Here is a 20,686-nt window from a genome sequence, read left to right as displayed (position 1 = left end):
TTTGTGACCGGCTGGATCTCTGGTGAGACACTTTTCTTCCTTCCGTCATAGTAACCCCAATTATGGGTCATTTCCTGGGGAAGGTGGGTGACGTAGGAGGAGCTGAAGCCAAAGTCCTGGCGGCCTTGGAGCACCCAGAGCCAGCCGTCCTGGAGCCTCCTGGGAGTTGCTGGAGAGGAGAGGAGAGGCAGGTGCTTCTGCCCAGTCCCCAGGCTGCCCCCCAACAACCTGGATACCTGCCAAGTGCCCAGGTGCCATGCTGAGCGCTCTCCCAGACTCACCTGCGCTGCCGGAGCCACTCTCCGGGGCTCAGAAAGGAAGTTCACCTTTGACCTCACCTGCTGTCCTGCATTCCCCTTTGGGCCTCTGCCCTACCTGGCAACGTGCCCTGAGGCCAGCTGTGCTGTGGACCCAGTCCAGCGTCCAGGTGACACTTCTCTCTGAAGAAAGAGACATCCGAACCTGCCTCCTGGGGCTGTGACCTCACCGAAAGTTCGGGGACCAGCATCCGCTATGTAGGGCAGGACCAGGAGGTGGGGAGACACTGGGGGCTGGGACCTCCTCCCCTGGTGCCAGTAAGACTCCTCTAAGGGGGCCTCCCTGGTGGCTCAGTGGTTGAGAATCCGCCTGTCAATGCAGGGGACACAGGTTCAAGCCCTGGTCTGGGAATATCCGACATGCCACGGAGCAACTAAGCCCGTGCGCCGCAACTACTGAGACTGAGCTCTAGAGCCCGCGAGCCACAACTACTGAGCCTGTGCACCACAACTACTGAGGCCCGCACGCGTAGAGCCTGTGCTCTGCAACAAGAGAAGCCACCACAGTGAGAAGCCTGCGCACCGCAAGGAAGAGTAGTGCCCGCTCGCTGCAACTGGAAAAGCCCGCGCACAGCAACAAAGACCCAACACAGCCAAAAAAAAAATTAATTAATTAAAAAAAGAAAAAGACTTCTCTAAGGGCCCCCAGCTCTGCACTGCCGGCTACAGGGCAGAGCGCTGGGAGGGCCGGTCCTGCATCAAGGCCCTGCCCTGGACAGCAGAAGGAGGGAACAGAGCTGGCAGCAAGGCAGGAGCCCCGGAGCCCCCCAGTTAGATAAGTCAGCAAGATGCTCGGGTGTCAGGTCTGGGCGAGGACACTGGGCGTCTGGGGTTGGCTCCTCCCTTCTGCCTGTGCGCCCTCCAGGCAGGGCCAGGGTTGTCTCTGCTGTCCCCCGTCCCCACACCTTCCCAGCCCAGTGCCTGGAGTGGAGGAGGGTGCAAGGGGCAGCTGGCGTTTCTCTGGACTCTGGCAGGCAAGCCCTGCCCCGCTTTCTCCTGCCTGAATCCCGCTCCCCTCTGGATACAAACTTGCTTCCTCGGCCTGGCCCGAGGGTCCTCACTCATAGCACCTTCTTGTCACCACAGGAGCTCTGGGCTTGGTCCTGGGACACCGCTTTGACACTGTAAAGGTGGGTCTAGGGGAAGCACCCGCGGAATGAAAGACGTCGCCTGAACCAGACATCAGGGAGAAAGCAGGGCCTGGCTGACGGAGGCTCTCTCCCGCTTCTCCTGCCCTGCGGGCAGCCCGCTCAGAGGGGCCGAGGGATGAGCTGGGCAGGATGCCCAGCCTGCCCACCTGCTCTGTCCTCCCTGTCCAGGTGCGGCTGCAGACCCAGACCACATATTGGGGCATCATTGATTGTATGGTCAAGACTTACCGCCACGAGTCGGTGGGTGACTGGCTTTTTGGGGGGCTTAGGGGCGGGAGACCTCTGGGCAGTCGGTGCTAGCTTCCTTCTCCCCTCCCCGCCCACAGAGCTCTGCCCATGGAAGAGAGAAAGAAGACCCAAATCTGGGGCCACTGGGGGGCTGAGCAGTAGCTAAATGCCCCCAAAGTGGAGCTGAGGCCACCCCCAGCCTTAGGCTGCTTCCTCCTCCCTGTGGCCAGGCCCAGGAGCAGTTTCCAGCCAGAGGAGGCCCTGCCAGGCCCAGAAAGGGCAAGGGTGAGGCTCGCACAGCACCCGCCCAGCTAGCATCCGGTGTCTCTCTGCAGCCCCTGGGCTTCGTCAAGGGAATGAGCTTCCCCATCGCCAGCATAGCTGTGGTCAACTCTGTCCTGTTCGGGGTCTACAGCAGCGCCCTGCTGGTACTGACAGCCACCTCCCACCAGGAGCGGCGGGCCCAGCCGCCCAGCTATACGCACGTCTTCATAGGCAGATGCACAGGGGGGTTCCTGCAGGTGAGGGGGCAGCATGGGGGCACGTGCACACACTGGGGCAAGCGCACGTGCTCGTGGTCGCATACACAGGCACAGGCACAGTGATGGCCAGTTCACTCCTTTCCCTCCCAGCCCCCTCTGGCCACCCACGGCTGCAGACCCCAGGCCTTCTCGAAGGGAACACGAGTTGCTGTGGGGGAATGGCTTGCTCCTGGCTGCTCCCTGTGGCCCTGATGGCTGAGCTGTGGCCTTCCAGGCTGCAGGTCTGGAGGGGAGGGTCATGGAGAACAGAGGGGGCAAAAAAGGTAGAGAGAGCTGGGGTGGGGGGGAGACAGTGCCAAGAGGACATGATGGAGAAGCAGTTGGTGTCACCCTCTGAGGCTGGCAGGGCTTGCCCCCCTCTGGAGGGGTCTGCTTCCATCTGTGAGCCTCGCCGGGGCCTGTCCGCAAATCTCGCTGGGGGAGGCTCGGGGTGTTATAACCATTAAGCGGCTCTAATCATTTGGTTCTGGCCTTTGCTCTCAGTGCTTAAGGACTGGGCTTTCGAGGGTTGGGGTGGAGGGAAGAGGGGCCTCCAGGCACCGGGGGGATCCCCAGCTAAGTGAGGGCCTGAGCTCAGGCAGAGGGCGTGCGCCTGGCTCCGTCCCACGACCCAGCCAGTGCCCTAGGCCACCCTCTGCTCGACACCTGCCCTGATGCTCCTGTACACATCCCAAGGCAGAGAGCAGGGACAGAGTTAGGGCTCACTCAATGAATGAATCATTCATGAGACCCGAAAGGCCCTGGCTTTGCTTTTGCCCCTTGTGTGGGGCTCATGCCTGCATAGTTCCCAAGCCCTGAGACCTGCACCCCACAAAAACAACGACGAGAAGGAACCCCCAGGCTCAGTGGCCTGAGTCAGGCTCAGCCGGGCCCAGCTCCTCCGTCCTCCTCCCCTCTGGCTCCTCGAAACAGAACAGATGGCAGAACTGGGGCCTGTCGGGTCACTGATGGGGATGGGGTCCAGGGACCAGCTGGAGCCCCGTTTGCCACCAAGCGCACGGCTCTGGTTAACAGGGTCTTGGAACGGAAAATATATTTTCACGTGGAGATGATGAGGAAGACTCTGTAGCACGGGGCAGGGAATGACAACCTCTCTTGTGTACAAAAGTTGCTTCTGACTCAGCTAGGGCTGACATCATTGTACACAGCAGCAATGTCTGATGTCCCCACTGCCCCTGTGGGCACAGGATGGGAAGGGGAGGGGCCGTAGCCCGCCCAGCCATTTTCTCACCCCAGGAGCTCACCGCTCTGGAGCAGCCCTCAGCTCAGCACTGACCGCAGGCTCTGCTGGGAGGGTGGCATCAGGAAGCCATCTCACAGGGGGGGACCCCAGCCCACTGCCCTTCCTGCAGGGGAGGAAATAAGCAAACTGTCACCCTCTAAAGATCACCGGAGCCAACCGCCAGGCTCCACCGCCATCAGCCATCTCCAGGGCTGAGGAACTGAGCTTGTGTACCTTCCACGGAAGGAAAAAACAAAAACCACATAAGTCCATAAATGATATGCTAACCTCAGCTTGGACCTCAATTCTCACCTGAACTTTCACAGCTGACCTTGACCTAGTTGCGTCCCTGACCCACACCTCGGCCCCTCCCCACAACCTCCCTCCATGTCCCCAGTACCAACATTACCCCAAATCTGTGTCCTGTCTGCCCCAGGCAGGTGATAAAGTTCAAGGACCCGCAGATCCCACCCTGTCACCCACCTTCTGCTGGGACACTAGTGCTTGGGGGTTTGCGAGAGGTGCTTCTCCACCCAGGGGCCTCTGAGAGGTGTCCTGCAGGAGGTGGGGAAGGGGGAATCTATGAAGTTGAGGTGCCCTCCTTACCCCTGGGGAGGGGTAATTCCCCTGCTGTTTCTTGGGCACAGACTGAAAGGCTGAATCCTTTTTTTTTTTTTTGAACCTGAGCCACTGCAATGAAAGCGCCGAGTCCTACCTGGACCGCCAGGGAACTCCCTTTCTTAAGCATCGCATGCATGCCAGCAAGTTCGGCCGAGGGGAGGGGCAGTGTCCCTTGCTGTCAGGGGCCTGATGCTAAGGGAGGGGGCTCTGGCCCATCCCCCACTACCCGTGGGAGAGGCTGAGAGCGGGCGAGATTCTGAAGGAAGATGCTGCCCTGAATGCCCACTGCCTCCCCACCCCCCCCCACCCCCACCCACCCCCCCCACCCCCCCCCCCCCCGTCCCCATTAAGATCAGAGGGAGGGACTGTTCCCGTCCAAAGCTCCACCCAGGCCCTTCATGCTTCTTTCCCTACAGGCCTACTGCTTGGCCCCTTTTGACCTCATCAAAGTCTGGCTACAAAACCAGACAGAGCCCAGGGGGAAGTCAGGGAGCCCCCCACCCCAGTACCAGGGGCCCGTGCACTGCGCGGCCTCCATCTTCTAGGCCGAGGGGCCCCGGGGGCTGATACAGGGAGCCTGGGCCCTGACGCTGCGGGACAACCCCACCCTGGGAATCTATTTCGTCACCTACGAATGGCTGTGTTGCCAATTCACGCCGGATGGCCAGAACCCCAGTAAGCAAAGTGGCGTGAGAGGGTGGAGGACAGAGAGGAGTGGCGGAGGGGAGCTGGACTGAGCCCTGGAGGATGGGAAGGGAGCCTGCGGATGCGGGAGGATGCTTCGTTCCTCAGTCTGACCCCCCTCACCCCCAGTTCCTCTACCCCAGGCTCGGGCACAGTGCTGGTGGCAGGGGGCTTAGCCGGCGTCACCTCCTGGGTCACAGCCACCCCCTTAGCCGTGATCAAGTCCCGGATGCAGATGGCGGGGCTGAGGCAGAGGGTGCACCAGGGGCTGCTGGACTGCATGGTGAGCAGTGCCCGGCGGGAAGGGCTGGGGGTCTTCTTCCAGGGGCTCAGCATCAACAGTGCCCGTGCCTTTCCCGTCAACGCCGTCACCTTCCGCAGCTACGAGTACCTCCTCCACTCCCGGGGATGAGCCTGGCTGAGTGACGAGCTCCCCAGTGAGACCACCGCCCACCTGCCCAGATTGGAGGCCAAGTTGAAAGCACCAGCTTGTGATTCTGATGCGAGAGGCTGAGCCCCTCTTTATCAAGACACCCCCAGCACGCAGAGGGGGCCGGGGAGACGCCTCGGGGAGCTGGAGGCCTGGGGACCTGGACTCCACCCGGACTCCAAGGCTGGCGTGGGCCTCCTAGCTGCAAGTACCTTGATTCCTTTGCTTTCTGAGTCTGGGAAGTAAACTCGGCCAGTGGCGTTGGTGACATTCCCGTCCGCACACTCGCAGGGCCTCTGCTTAGCTGCCTGGTGCTGACCGCCTAGCTCCCTGGATTCCAGTGACACATCCTCACCTGCCTCCCCCTTCACTTCCTTTCAAACCTCTCCCCGCATGACTTGAGGGTAGCCCGGTCTCCTCTAGTCCAGAATCCTTCAGTGGCTCCGTCACCCTCAGGGAAAAGCCCAAACTCCCCCTCCTCCTGGCCTCTCCTTCCCCCCAGCTTGCTTCTCCCTCTGTTCTCAGGCAGCCCAGTCCTGCTTGAGGTCCCTGAACAAGCTGTGCCCTCGCCTCCCACCTAGAAGGTCCGTTCCCCCTGGGCCAGCAGTGGGCAGTGCCTGCAGGGTGACTCCCGCATCCCCGGGGCTGAGCGGCTCCAACCCAGGCTGAGCACTGTCTCCTGGAGCCCTTCCTCTGCTCACCCCCTCCTGCCCGGAACTGACTCTGGGGTCTGCAGACCTCTCTGCTCGCCCCCATGCCTTGATCATAGCCCTCGCCTGTGCTTTATTGTGGTTGTGGGTTTACTTCTCAGCTTCCCAGTTAGACTGGGTGCTCTGAGGTCAGGGGTCATCTTCTGATTGTTTCCCGGCACGGAGCCCAATGCTCGAAGCAGCCCAGTAAGTGCTTGTTAAATGAAGTGCACTCCCGGCCTCTGGCCCCGAATCCAATCACCACACCCCGGTCTCCATCGCCTGTCCAGGCCCCTCTCGGGGCCTCCAGTGCCGTGGTGTCTGCCTTGCCCATCAATGGCACTTGTTTTCTTTACCCGTCTTAACTGCTAAACGGGAATTAAAAACTGGCTGAAATTGTTCACTTAATTGGCAATAAAGTGAGCAGAGTTTGTACTCACTCATGTCCTGATGTGGTCTGAGATCAAACTGGGCCCCCCTCATGGTGACCTGAACGCCTGGAATTCCTGCCATTTACGGGGACTCCAAGCATCACGGTGTTATCATCACAGTTTACACAGGCGGCAGCCTTGGCTCAGGGACAGTATGTAACCCCCCCCGGGTCGCACGGCTAGTGTGTCACACAGCTCACTTGGAGGCATCTGAGCCTCCACCTCCAGAGCCTCGTTGCTCTGCTACCCTGCTCTACCTGGGGCTTGTGACAGTCCCCCACGAGTCACCTAAGTTCAATTTCGCGCGGGCTCGACGTACAGCGTCAGCCTCCCCACGTACTCCTCGGAGCTCTTGTTTACTGGATCGTGTGTCACAGACGGCGGCATTCTTCCCTGCTTCCATCGTCATAGCGTGGCCGCAGGGCACGTGGCTGCAGAGCGAGGCTACGTTCCCCTCAGTGGGAACTTGTGCTTGGGTTCTTGCTAGAGAAATGAGAGCAAAAGTGACGCTTGCAAATTGCCCATCGCTGGCTTAAAAGGAGACTCCTGACTGTTGGCTGGAAATGGTGACCCCTGGGGGCCACTGCTGAGGATACAGGAGGCACCTGGAACCCGGGGACTCTGGGAGCACAGCTGACTGTCCACCCTGGGCTGTTGCCTTCTGACGTCTCTGTAGCCTTCACCCGAACTAACACAGTAGGTAAGGGTCTGCCCATTTCGAGGTCAGGGGTGATCCCAGAGTGGTCCATGGAGCAGTAGCATGAGGACTTCCTAGAGGGGGTTAGTAATGCAGAATCCCAGGCCCCACCCTGGATTGACAGAATCAGAATCTCTGAGGTTGGGGCCTGGGGATCTGCATTGTACAAAACTGTCCCTGTGACTTTTACACACTTTAAAGTTTAAGAAATGGTGTTCTGCACTCTATGACATAAATCACAGCAAGATCCTTTTTGACCCACCTCCTAGAGAAATTGAAATAAAAACAAAAATAAATGGGACCTAATGAAACTTAAAAGCTTTTGCACAGCAAAGGAAACCATAAACAAGATGAAAACACAGCCCTCAGAATGGGAGAAAATATTTGCAAATGAAGCAACTGACAAAGGATTAATCTCCAAAATTTACAAGTAGCTCATGTAGCTCAATATCAAAAAAATCCAAACAACCCAATCCAAAAATGGGCAGAAGACCTAAATAGACATTTCTCCAAAGAAGAGATACAGATTGCCAACAAACACATGAAAGAATGCTCAACATCACTAATCATTAGAGAGATTACAATTAAAACTACAATGAGGTATCTCCTCACACCACTCAGAATGGCCATCATCAAAAAATCTACAAACAGGACTTCCCTGGTGGCGCAGTGGTTAAGAATCCGCCTGCCAATGCAGGGGACACGGGTTCGGGCCCTGGTCTGGGAAGATCCCACACACTGCGGAGCAACTAAGCCCGTGTGCCACAACTACTGAGCCCGTGTGCCACAACTACTGAAGCCCGCACGCCTAGAGCCCACACTCCGCAACAAGAGAAGCCACCGCAATGAGAAGCCCAGGCACCGCAACAAAGAGTAGCCCCTGCTCACTGCAACTAGAGAAAGCCTACGCGCAGCAACAAAAAAGACCCAATGTAGCCAAAAAAAAAAAAAAAGAAAAAAAGAAAAAAAAATCTACAAACAATAGATGCTGGAGAGGGTGTGGAGAAAAGGGTACCCTCTTGCACTGTGGGTGGGAATGTAAATTGACACAGCCACTATGGAGAACAGTATGGAGGTTCCTTAAAAGACTAAAAATAGAACTACCATACGACCCAGCAATCCCACTACTGGGCATATACCCTGAGAAAACCATAATTCAAAAAGAGCCATGTACCACAATGTTCATTGCAGCTCTATTTACAATAGCCCGGAGATGGAGACAACCTAAGTGTCCATCGACAGATGAATGGATAAAGAAGATGTGGCACATATATACAATGGAATATTACCCAGCCATAAAAACAAACGAAATTGAGTTATTTGTAGTGAGGTGGATGGACCTAGAGTCTGTCATACAGAGTGAAGTAAGTCAGAAAGAGAAAAACAATTACCGTATGCTAACACATATATATGGAATCTAAAAAAAAAAAAAAATTGGTTATGAAGAACCTAGGGGGAGGACAGGAATAAAGATTCAGAGAATAAAGATGTAGAGAATGGACTTGAGGACACGGGGAGGGGGAAGGGTAAGCTGGGACGAAGTGAGAGAGTGGCATGGACTTATATACACTACCAAATGTAAAATAGATAGCTAGTGGGCTTCCCTGGTGGCGCAGTGGTTGAGAGTCTGCCTGCCGATGCAGGGGACGCGGGCTTGTGCCCTGGTCTGGGAAGATCCCACATGCCATGGAGCGGCTAAGCCCGTGAGCCATGGCTGCTGAGCCTGCGCGTCCGGAGCCTGTGCTCCGCAACGGGAGAGGCCACAGCAGTGAGAGAGGCCCGCATACCGGAAAAAAAAAAAAAAAAAAAAAGATAGCTAGTGGGAAGCAGCCGCATAGCACAGGGAGATCAGCTCAGTGCTTTGTGACCACCTAGAGGGGTGGGATAGGGAGGGTAGGAGGGGAACGCAAGAGGGAGGAGATATGGGGATATACGTATACGTATAGCTGATTCACTTTGTTATAAAGCAGAAACTAACACAACACTGTAAAGCAATTATACTCCAATAAAGATGTTAAAGAAAAAAAAAGAAATGGTGTTCTGGATGCTTCTTTTAAAAATATATTTTTTATTTATTTTATTTATTTATTTTGGCTGCGCTGGGTCTTAGTTGCAGCACACGGGAGCTTCATTGAGACATGCGAACATTTTTTTTTTTTTTTGCGGCACGCGGGCCTCTCACTGCTGTGGCCTCTCCCGTTGCGGAGCACAGGCCCCAGACGCGCAGGCTCAGCGGCCATGGCTCACGGGCCAGCCGCTCCGCGGCATGTGGGATCCTCCCGGACTGGGGCACGAACCCGTGTCCCCTGCATCGGCAGGCGGACTCCCAACCACTGCGCCACCAGGGAAGCCCCGAGACATGCGAACGTCTTAGTTGCAGTATGCGGGACTCTTAGTTGCGGCATGCAGGGTCTAGTTCTCCCACCAGGGATCAAACACGGGCCCCCTGCATTGGGAGCATGGAGTCTTACCCACTGGACCACCAGGGAAGTCCTTGGATGCTTCTAATAGAAGAAATACACTGCCCATTCTAGCTGAGGAAGTTATGAGTCTGATGGAAGTGACTCAGACTCCAGTTCTGGTGGCCTCAACTCCTGCACAGATCCAGGAAGCCTACGTTCCTGGTGTGAAAGAACAGGGTCTGTCTGAGACAGTCACTGCCCTTTCTGTGCCCCATTTTCCTCTGAGATTCCTTCCAACTGGTCCATCTTTGGGCCCCAGTGGCCAGTCCAGGACCACCACGGTGCCAGGGATTTTAGGCCGGACACAGAAGTGCTGGGGAGCAGTCACTGGAACATCTCAGGGGAGTTGGTGGCTGGTTCAAAGGGAGCAAGCAGTATGCATGTGAAACAGAAGGTGGCTCTTAGAAACGGGGCAAGGACGGATCAGTAGGTCAGAGTGGTCCTCTGTAGTTTGTCATTTCTCACCACATTACCAGTTAGCAAGAGAATAACATTTTAAAATCCTTTTTTGATTTTGTTTTAATTAAATCCTTTTGGGGGCAGAAATGATGCCTGTAAGCTTGCCTTTGCACTGCTGGGCATGGGTTTCTGTCTCCTCTCTCTGGTTCTGTCCAGAGGCATCTGTGCAGGGGCTGGAGCTCCTTTTCTTTATGCACCTCATTAGAACCAGAGAGAATGGCCGGCACCCCTCGGGCCATGCAGTCCCAGGCCTGAGTTGCTTCCACTGGCCTATGGCAGGGGCTGCTAGTAGGGCCCGGAGAACAGTGCTGCAGTGAGGTGAGAGTTAAGCGTGGCATGATTAGTGAGAAAACAACTCACTCCTCTTGGAAAGGAGGATGGAAAGACAAACAAAGATCAGGCAGGAAATGGCCGAAGATATTTTAAAAAGCCAGATGTTTGTACATCAGCAGGGACTCAGAATACGCCTGTTAAATTCCTTAAGGAATTAACAGATGTTATTAGAGGTCATCATTATTTGAGACTCAGAGAGAATCCCTGAGAGCTAGGAAATAGTAAATGAACCTGCTCTGAGGTTGAAAATGGGGGTGGTGTCTGAGGGTCACACGTAAAGGTTTTTTTTTTTTTTTTTAATACATTTATTTATTTATTGGCTGCGTTGGGTCTTTGTTGCTGTGCATGGACCTTCTCTAGTTGCAGTGAGCGGGGGTTACTCTTTGTTGCGGTGTGTGGGCTTCTCATTGTGGTGGCTTCTCTTTGTTGCGGAGCACAGGCTCTAGGCACGCAGGCTTCAGTAGTTGGGGCACGCGGGCTCAGTAGTTGTGGCACATGGTCTTAGTTGCTCCGCAGCATGTGGGATCTTCCCGGACCAGGGCTCGACCCGACCCAGTGTCCCCCGCGTTGGCAGGCGGATTCTAAACCACTGAGCCACCAGGGAAGTCCCACATAAAGGGTTTATAACTTGGGCAAACATGTTAAATAGCGTCTCATTGGATTCGTGTCATCAAATGTTATACTTATTTTTACAGCACCGATCACAGTAGGAGAAGTTGCAGGAGACCTAATTTACATGTATAGTGACACGAGGGCTACTTGTGTCTAAAGCAACTAGGTTCCAAACCATTAAAACATGATTTTAAAACCATTGCTAACTTTGCAAGAAGTAAGGGAACTTCCCAAAGACCCCTTCAAAACAAGGAAGTGAGCGTAAACAGCGTGTTGGAACTGTGCAGCCCTTGGGGCAAATGCTAACACTGCAACCTTGAAGATTAAAGAAACACACAGAAGACTAGGCTTTGGCCCAGACATTAAGGTAGCTGAACCCAAGATTGATAAATTAAGTCAAGATCCTGGAAGGGGCTATACCTTTAGTGAAAGAGTAGACCAGAAAACCTCCACCCACCAGTAAAGGGAACCTACAAAGAAAACTGCCTCTCCCTGTGGTGGGAAAAAATTAAGAATGAGATGGGCTCCTGTGAACCACGGCACCTGCTACCACACTGTCCTTCAGCTCTGGGACACCTTCCCCCGCCAGAAACTAATTTATCATGATGGTAGCGCCACCTTGTGTCTGGAAGGAGTAACTACAGGCTTTTCTAAAGGAGCGCCCCCAAATCAGGATCTTCAGGTTTTCCAGGGATTAAATGCAACCAATAAAAAAATTCCCACGACAAAAAAAGCGACCAGACCCACAATGAAAAAAGAGCCACCATGGATTCAGGAGAAACAAAAGCAACAGATTTATCCCTCCAAAGATTTCAGATGTTAGATTTATCAGATACAGAATGTAAAATAACCATGCACAAAAGATCTAAATATATAAAAGAATTAAAAGACAAGAAACAAGACAGCATAAAAATGACTATATATATATATATATATATATATTTTTTTTTTTGTCTGTACTGCACAGCTTGCGGGATCTTAGTTCCCTAACCAGGGATTAAACCCAAGCCACAGCAGTGAAAGCGCCAAGTCCTAACCACTGGACCACCAGGGAATTCCCTGATTCTGTATATTTAAAAGAAGAAAAAAGAAAAAGAACTGTCACAGCTGAAGAGAACTGGGAGGTAGGTTGGGAGAAATTAGAGTGCAATGCAGAGAGAAAAAAGACGGGGAGCCAATCTTTCTGCCTTGGGGCTCTCTGGATCCCGTTCGTCATCTTCTCAAGACTGATGATGCTGCTGAATGTAATAACAATAATATCTAACCTATATATATATAGTGCACCTATACATAGTGCTTAAAATAGCACCTGGCGAGTAGCAAACATTTTATAAATATTAATTTGTTTAATGCTCATGGCTGACCCCTATTATTTCTGCCTCTTAGGAACAGGGACTGTGTCTTATGCATCTTTGCTGCCCTGGAGCCTTGAATGCCTTCTGAACATAGAAAATTTAAATCAACTGAAATAATGCACATAATTTCTTTTTCCCCCATTTTGCATGTGGCAAAACCTGCAAAATTGGATAGGACTGCCTGACCTTGATTAAAAAAATTAGGTCTGTTGGGAGTAGCCAAAGTCCTCTTCGCCTTCTCTGGCTCCTTACACCTTATGCCCAGTGCGTGAGGAAGTCCCACCAACCACAGTAGCTTCCTAACTTACTTGGTTTTCCGGTTTCTACTTTTGCTCCCTACCTTGCCATGTATTCTTCATGCAGCAACTGGAATTAGTTTTTTTCAAACGTAAAACATATCATGTTCCTCCTTTGTCTAAATCTCCCCACTCTCCCCGCCCCCCCGCAAAAAAAGAATCTTCCTGTCTCACTTCCAATGAAATGTAAGTGCTGCCAGCTCAGAGGCCCCTGCCCACTTCTCTGCCCTCCTCCTCTGCTTGGCCTTCTCTCATTTTCTGTTTCTTAAACCTGTCAAGCGGTTTCTAACCTTAGATATTTGTACCTGCTGTTCCCTTTGCAGAGAACACTCTTCCTTTGGAAGAATGGGTGTTCCCTTCTTATCAGTCACTACTCCCCCCAACATTTCCCTGACTCCCCTTCCCAGTCACTCTCTAGGACATGGTTGTCTTATTTTCATCTTGGCACTTATTGCTGTCCAAAATCACCGTGTTTATTTCTTTACTTGTCTTTTCTTTATCCCCCCCTACCAGAAAGGAAGGGTTTAGCGAGGAGGATCCTCTCTGTCTTGTTCAGCGCTAGCTTCAGGTCCCAGAACAGGACCGGCTCCACAAGCAAAGCGTTCAGTAAATACGGCTTGAATGAGCCCATGGAGCCACCCACCAAAAGTTAAGTACGATACACGATATCAATGCAAGAAAAGAAGAGATGACTGGTGGCTTTTTCTTTATGGCCGCGCTGCATGGCTTGTGGGATCTTAGTTCCCTGATCAGTGATCGAACCTGGGGCCCAGGCTGTGAGAGCGCCGAGTCCTAACCATTGGACTGCCAGGGAATTCCCTCTTTTGGGGGGACTGGTGGCTTTAATAAACAAGCTGTAGGGCTTCCCTGGTAGTGCAGTGGTTGGGAGTCCGCCTGCCGATGCAGGGGGCGCGGGTTCATGCCCCGGTCCGGGAGGGTCCCACGTGCCGCGGAGTGGCTGGGCCGGTGAGCCATGGCCGCTGAGCCTGCGCGTCTGGGACCTGTGCTCCGCGACGGGAGAGGCCACAGCAGTAAGAGGCCCACGTACCGCAAAAAAAAAAAAAACCAGAAACAAGCTCTGGAAAGAAGTCAGCAAGAAAACCCGGTGCTCTATCCCGCTCCTCCAACAGGAATACGACACACCTGAGAACAGATTGCTTATCTGCCCCTCGGTTGCTTTGGTCAGGCCTTTAGAGATCATGTAACTTTTGGCTTCAACAATTAAAAAGAGATATGTCAGAACTGGAATGACTTCAGAAAAAGGACAATTTGAATGAATACAGGTGGGACTTCCCTGATGGTCCAGTGGTTAAGAATCTGCCTTCCAATGCAGGGGATGCAGGTCTGAGCCCTGGTCGGGGAACTAAGATCCCACAGCCCTCGGGGCAACTAAGCCCACACACTGCAACTACTGAGCCTGCGAGCTCTGCAGCCCATGTGCCACAACTAAAGAAGCCCGCAACGAAGACCCAGCACAGCCAAAAAAAAAAAAAAAAGAAAGAAAGAAAAAGAATACAGGTAGGAGAGCAGAATCTGTGGGGAAAGGCTGAATGATTTGGGACCTTAGGCAGAAATGGAAAGCCAGCAGGCAGCTTCAGAACTGTTTAAAAGTGAGTGGGCAATGACACACCTTTGTCTCACTGTCGGGCTGCCAGGTGTTGAGGTGGTCAGTGAGGACGATGAACCAACCTGAAAGAACAGTCGGTCTTTATTCACTGAGCGCTACTGTCTGAGAGGCAGAAAGAGGTGCCAGCTCCCCAGGGGTCCATTTTCCCCAATGCAACAGCACCGGGGAGGGTCAGATGACACGGTCTCCTGCCTCTTTATGGACAGTGGGAGTGGGATGGGGAGTGGGGGAAGGCAGGGAGAGAAGCGCTGGGAGTGAAAGGTACCACATCAAAGAGGAGGAAGGGTCTCAGCCCACGCCCCCAGTAAGGAGGTGTTGGCGAAGCCCCTAGAGAGCACCTGAGCTGAGGCCACACAAGGAGGTCCCTGGGCTGGTCTGAGTCCTTGACTGTGATGCTTCCCAGAAAACCACACCGCCCTGTCCTGTGATTCCTGCGGTCCGCGTGAAAGGCCTCATGTAGGATTTCGGCCTGGAGCTGCACTCCTCAGCGGCCAGGGTCTGTCTGCGTCCAAAGTCCTGGTCCTTTCCAGGTGAGCCGTCCTCTCCCACCCTGCTCCCGTGCGGGATCTGGCTCAGGCCTCCCCATCTGTCACTGGGACCAGTGGGAGTTTCTCTGCCTCTAGGTCTCACGTCTTTGACCCACCCTCCACATCTCAGTGTTCTAGAACCTCACAAATGACCTGTCCCCACCATGAGTGAAACCCTTTGGGGGCGCCCCACCACCAGGCTTGGGGGGCTACAGGTGCCTCCAGCTCTCTGGGCCTCCCCGTGCTCTCTCGGGACGGCTGCCTCCTCGCCTGCCGCCCTTTTGCCAGGACTATCCTTCCCACTCCTCTGTCTGTCTGTCCTTCTGCTGTAGCTCAAAGCTCACCTCCTCCCGAGGCTCCCCAGGGCCACAGCACTGTGCACACGCCTTTATGACGACCCTTAATCACACTCCACTGTCACTGTCTGCAAGGTCCTGCCTGGCGGGGACACCATCTTCGCAACCTTGTCACGCAGGAGGCCTTGCTGAAGAGATGTCGTGAAATGATCACATGAATGAAAAGCAAAAATGAACGGCTATTCCAAATCCTGCCTCCTTCTTTTGGCCACTCGGCTTGCAGGATCTTAGTTCCGTGACCAGGGAGCGAACCCAACCCTCGCCCTCTCAGCAGTGAGAGTGCAGAGTCCTAACCACTGGACCACCAAGGAATTCCCCTGGCTCCTTTTTGTTCCCCTAGAATGTCCCTAGCTTGTCCCCTTCTTTCTCAGACACCACCCCTACCATGGCAATCTGAGAGAGAAATCAGAGCAGCAGAATGTCCTGGGCAATACTTGGGATCTGCCTGTTTGCCCATGAGGAGTCCCCACGTCCTGGGAGTCCCTCCTGCCAGGAGAGGCTCACTACTGGTCATCCGCACACAGCTCGACGGCCGCGTGGCAGCGACCCTCAGCAATCCATTTAAAAATCTGAGGTGAACGTTTTCACCCTTCTCCCGTGAAAATAACACCCTGGCCTCTTTTCTGATTAAAAACTTTATTTCCAGAAGCAGAACTGTTTTTAACACAGAATTCAAGGGATCGGCCTGTCTGTAAAGCCCGAATTCCACCTTCCCAAGTCCCTGACTCCACAGCGGTTCAGAAACCATGCAGCCTAGCTTCACTCCCTGACACCCCATCTTTAGACCCTCTTCTCAGGGCTTGGAGAACTTTCGCTCAGAGCTTAGACTTAGTCTCCCAACTTGTCTCCCTCCAACGCTTTTCACAAAAGCTCCATTTCCACGGGAAAGAGACCAGCCCCCAATCTGCCTTCTGAGCGAGGGCGTTTCCATGGGAAACAGGAGAGGAGGGGCTCCGGCTGGAAGGGCCCTTCACAGGCAGCAGAGTCGCTCCACCTCCTCCTCACAGGCGTAGAAATTTGCAAACAGCTCAGGGCCGGTGCCCTTGCACTCAATCCACCTCCTCAACGTGCCCAGAGCCCGGAGGGCGTCGGCTTTGGTGGGCAGGGGCTCCAAGACGTCCTCTCCACCCCCACCCTGGTCTTCGGTGCCCACCTCCTCTTTGCACACTCTAGACACAGGCTCCTCACCCTCCAGGTCCACAAAGCGGGAAAACTCCTCGAGGCTCAGCCCACCGGGGACGGGTGGCATCTCCGAGGCTTTGTGCGGGGCCAGGGCCGTTCTGCCTGGAGCCAGCCCTTCCTGAACAAAGCTGCTCACGATGAGCTGGAGAGGCACCTTGGCCCAGGCCGCCGCTGCCATGTGTAGAGCATCCAGCACTGTGATGCCTGCCCCGGCCTCAGCTAGCGATGTACCAGCCCTCTCGCTCTGGACGGCAGCCAGCTTGCCCAACAGACGGTGCCGGTAATGGGCCTTAAAGGCCTGGACCACGGAGCTGGGCAGGGAAGGCGTGGTGCTAGCAGCGGACAGAGGCAAGAGCTTCACGTGGCCAAGCCCGGGCAGGCCTGCCAACTCCTCCACCACTCGGGCAGCCAGCAGCAAGGCTACCTGTCGGCCCTGCCGCCCCATGTCCCGATCAAACTGTGCCAACCATTCTGACCAGGGGATGGCCAGGTCAGGGTGGTAGGAGGCGGGCAGGGCCTCACTGCTGACCCCAAAGAAGCATCTTGGGGCAGCCTGGAGCCCACTGACCAACACCCGCCGTTTCTCTGTGCCCCTGCTGTTGGCACACAACAGCACCTGTACCCGATCACACACACCCACTCTGCCGGGCACTGCCCGATATAGCAAGGGCACTTCAGCACACCCAAAAATGTCCTCTGGGGAGAAATCTTTAAGAGAAAGAGGCAGCTGGGCCTGGGGCGTGGGAGCTCGGGGAGGCAGCTCAGGGGTGAACGGAGACACCACTACATGGCGGGCCCCGAAGCCCACATTGTTTCGGCGTTTCCAGCGGACCAGCCAGCCAATGCTGGGCACAAAGTCCTGGCCCATGATGTCGGCCAGCTCCTTGGCTTTGTGGAGCAGCATGGGCCCTGTCACCTCCCAGGCCTTGGCCTGGGCAATGTGGTACCAGCAGAGCAGAGCCTCATCGATCCCGCTGTACTTGGACTCCCGCTTGCGCTTGCGCTCCCGGTTGGCCGTGCCACTGCACCAGTCCGCCAGCAGCTTCTCCTTATTCTTGCAGATGCGGGAGATCTGGGGCTGGGAGACCTGGAAGCGCCGGGCCACCTCCGACTGGGACATCTTGGACTCATCCAGGAGTTCCAGCACCTGGATCTTCTCAGCCAGGGACAGGGCGTGAAGCTTCTTCTTGCTGCACAGCTCCATGGTGTCTCCACAGCACCTGTGTGGGGAGGAAACGGCAAGCGGGGCCAACGGTGGAGGCCACTCGTGTTGGGAGAGGAGGTCAGTAAGAAAAGAGATATATGAGGCTGGGAGATAGGCTGGTGTGGGGGAGAGGCCAGGGAAGACTGGACCAGCTGGAAGAGGGTGAGGGTACCCTGAGCGGGAGGTGAGAGGGCTGGGCTGAAAGGAAGGGAAATGGCCAGGCTGAGTGAGCAGTGGGCCGGGCACTGATGGGGAGAAATGACAGAACAGAGCCCAGAGGAAGTGGCCCCCTGGTCAGAGGGAGAAGGGAGTCTGGGCTGGGGTTTGGGGGAGAAGGATGAATAGAGCCGAGGGGACAGCTGCAGAGGCAACAAAGGAGAGTGGACGGGCGAGGACAGGGGGCCTGGGGCTGAGTGGGGCAGGTGTAGGGATAATCAGAGCTGGCGGGAGGAATCCCCGAGAGGGGGAGGGGGTGGGGGGATGATGGCCTAGGCTGGATGTAGATGAAGATGTTCGGGGCAGGGTGGTGGAGTGAATGAACAGAATTGAGGTGACAGGTGTACAGACGACAAAGAGGGACGGATTGGGGGCTGAAGGAGCAAGTCTAATTTGGTGCTGGGTCCTGAGCAGGTAAGGCTGGGCCAGGGTCCTGCCTGGAGGGGGAGTAGGAGCACAAGGCCGAAAGGGCAGGTGCACAGGCGACGAAGGGCCAGAGGGGTTAGGAGGCCGCGGGCATTGAGAGGGGCGGGGTGTCCTCAGCCGGGAGGGTCGTGGCCAGGGAGGGGTACCACAGCGCGGGGACGAGCGTCCGGGACCCAGGCAGGCCGGGAGTCGGGCTCCGCAACCCGGCCGGCCTCTCCCCACGGTGACCCGGGGTCCGTCGGCAGGGCGGACCCAGTTATCCGCCCGCCGGGCCTCCGGGCCTCCAGGCCTCCCCGCCTCCCCGCCTCCCGCTCCGCACCCACCTCAGGCGCTCGTCCCGCGGCTCCCGCCCCGGCCCCGGCCCGGCTCGCGAGCCCCTATCCCGGCGGTTACGGGAGAGCAGGGGAGGGACGCGCGGAGCGGACAGAGGCGCTGCGCGGGTGGCGGGCGCGCGCACAGCAGGGCCCCGAGCGCGCCGCCCGCGCCGGGCCCTCTCCCGACAGGGAAGACCGCGGTCCGCAGTTCAGCTCCCACCGCCTCAGCCCCGCCCCGGCCCAGTTAGATTGGCCTTCGGTGGCGTCCATCCCGCCCCTGGCTAAGTCTCATTGGGCATCGCGAAAGTGGCGGGTCGCCGGGTCCCCCGGGGGACGGAGCTTCCAGTGCTAAGGGACGGCGAGGCGGATCCCGGACGCGGCGGGAGTCCTGGAGGCGCCGCCAGCATCAGGCGTCCCGGCCCTCGGGGCCTGACGGGACTCTGGGCAGCGTGAACGCCGGAGGTCTTCCTAGCCGTGACCCTAGGCAGCTTCCTCATCTGCCAAACAGGTCTAATACCCCTCATTGAGTGTTTTTTTAAAAAATGGAAGGTTTTAAGCTACGCAAAACATGTTACCATGGACAGCACGGCCTCACGTCTATCAGCCCGGCTACAATAAACTACTTGCTTGGGGCCAGTTCTGGTTTAGGGTGAGAAAAGGCTAATTTTCTTTTTTTTTTTGGCCATGCCACGCAGCATGCGGGATCTTAGTTCCCCAACCAAGGATTGAACCCGTGCCCCGGCATTGGAAGCGTGGAGTCCTAACCACTGGACAGCTAGGGAAGTCCCAAAGACTAATTTTTATTTAGTTTTTTTTCTTTTCTTTTTTTTTTTCCTCCCGTTGTGGAGCACAGGCTCCGGACGCGCAGGCTCAGCGGCCACGGCTCATGGGCCCAGCCGCTCCGCGGCATGTGGGATCTTCCCGGACCGGGGCACGAACCCGCGTCCCCTGCATCGGCAGGCGGACTCTCAACCACTGCGCCACCAGGGAAGCCCCAAGATTTAATATTATTCCCTTCCTTGGCAGCCTTCAGTTCTTTGCAATCAAATACAGACTTTCTAACCTGGGGTCTAGCGCTCCCCATTCAGATCTAGCCTCCTTTCCTCTCCCTTTACAGCTGATTGGAAGGCTGGGGCCACAGATGAGTCTGCTTTCTCATAGGCTTCCCTTCCCATCCCAATCCTGAGCCCTCTTCCATCCTTCTGTGTGCCATCCTAAATCCGCCTGCAAACTTTCCAAATTTCCTCTCACTTATGCCTGTTAGTGTTCTCACCAGTATCCTCATTTCTTACATTTTTCTTTTATCTGTTCTCGTCTTAGACCACTGAACCACCAAGGATCATTTCATTGCTTTCCTCCCTCTGCTCCAGGCCTACTTCCATGTAAAGGCATGAGGATGGGGGCTGTGCTGTCCCTAACACAGTTCCCAAACTAGAGCACCCTGCTTACTTAACTGAACACAAGGGCCCAGGCCACACCTTTCAGTAGGAAACAGTGGCTTTCAGACTGTCCCAGAAAACCTTAAAGATACTTCAGGGGGTTCATAACTGATTCAAATCTTTAAAACGGCTGCAGGAAAAGGAAACTCATTTTTGTGCACGTATATATGCCTGGAGGAAGGCTGCAGCGCTGCGCTATGGGCTGAGTTCATGCGCACTGCATACAATGAAAGTACGCCAGCCAAGCAAGGCTGAGGTATCTCTCTGCTCATGTTCATTACTCGTGCAAAAAGGTTTCATGTGTTTCACTGTGATGTCATTAATTTTCCTGTCATTATAATCAAGCTTCTGGACCTATTTTTAAGTATCTGAAATCGCCAGGTCAGCTGTTACAAACCTGTCACCACTTGCATATACAAATCCAGCAGAATTTCCTCCAAACCAACAAAAATACAGAAATAAACAGGATTTTAAAGTTATTTTTTGACCCAAATTTTGTATTAATCAAAACTTCATTGTTCTTTATAAAAATTGTTATAATCTAATTTACATAAGAAGTTAAACAAATACCCAATTTTTTATCAACTTAATCTACTGAGCTTAAGCAAAAATTTTAATTGGGGGTAAAAGCTATGCTTCAAAACATTTAAAAGCCACTGTCCTGGGCTTCCCTGGTGGCGCAGTGGTTGAGAGTCCGCCTGCCGATGCAGGGGACGCGGGTTCGTGCCCTGGTCCGGGAAGATCCCACATGCCGCGGAGCGGCTGGGCCCGTGAGCCATGGCTGCTGGGCCTGCGCGTCTGGAGCTTGTACTCCGCAACGGGAGAGGCCACAGCAGTGAGAGGCCCGCGTACCGCGAAACAAAAAA

General features: G+C 55.0%; 2 protein-coding genes across 2 annotated transcripts; one reads left to right on the top strand and one right to left on the bottom strand.

Moving 5' to 3' along the window:
- Nucleotides 1-5,177, top strand: SLC25A45 (solute carrier family 25 member 45; the record flags this gene model as incomplete). Its single annotated transcript, XM_082844142.1, is given in 7 exon segments — nucleotides 1-22; nucleotides 1,404-1,447; nucleotides 1,637-1,708; nucleotides 2,032-2,217; nucleotides 4,498-4,623; nucleotides 4,627-4,756; nucleotides 4,909-5,177. Coding segments are annotated over 5 exon segments (738 nt in total). The 5' UTR covers nucleotides 1-22; nucleotides 1,404-1,447; nucleotides 1,637-1,681.
- A 10,832-nt stretch (nucleotides 5,178-16,009) lies between these two features.
- Nucleotides 16,010-17,425, bottom strand: TIGD3 (tigger transposable element derived 3; the record flags this gene model as incomplete). The annotated part of the gene is made up of 1 exon (XM_082844709.1): nucleotides 16,010-17,425. The coding sequence occupies one exon, from the start codon at nucleotides 17,423-17,425 to the stop codon at nucleotides 16,010-16,012; it is 1,416 nt and encodes a 471-aa protein (XP_082700835.1).
- Nucleotides 17,426-20,686: the final 3,261 nt, after the last annotated feature.

Source organism: Leucopleurus acutus (assembly GCF_964270905.1).
Source record: "Leucopleurus acutus genome assembly, chromosome: 8".
Classification (NCBI taxonomy): domain Eukaryota; kingdom Metazoa; phylum Chordata; class Mammalia; order Artiodactyla; family Delphinidae; genus Leucopleurus; species Leucopleurus acutus.
This window is presented reverse-complemented; position numbering and strand designations above follow the sequence as displayed.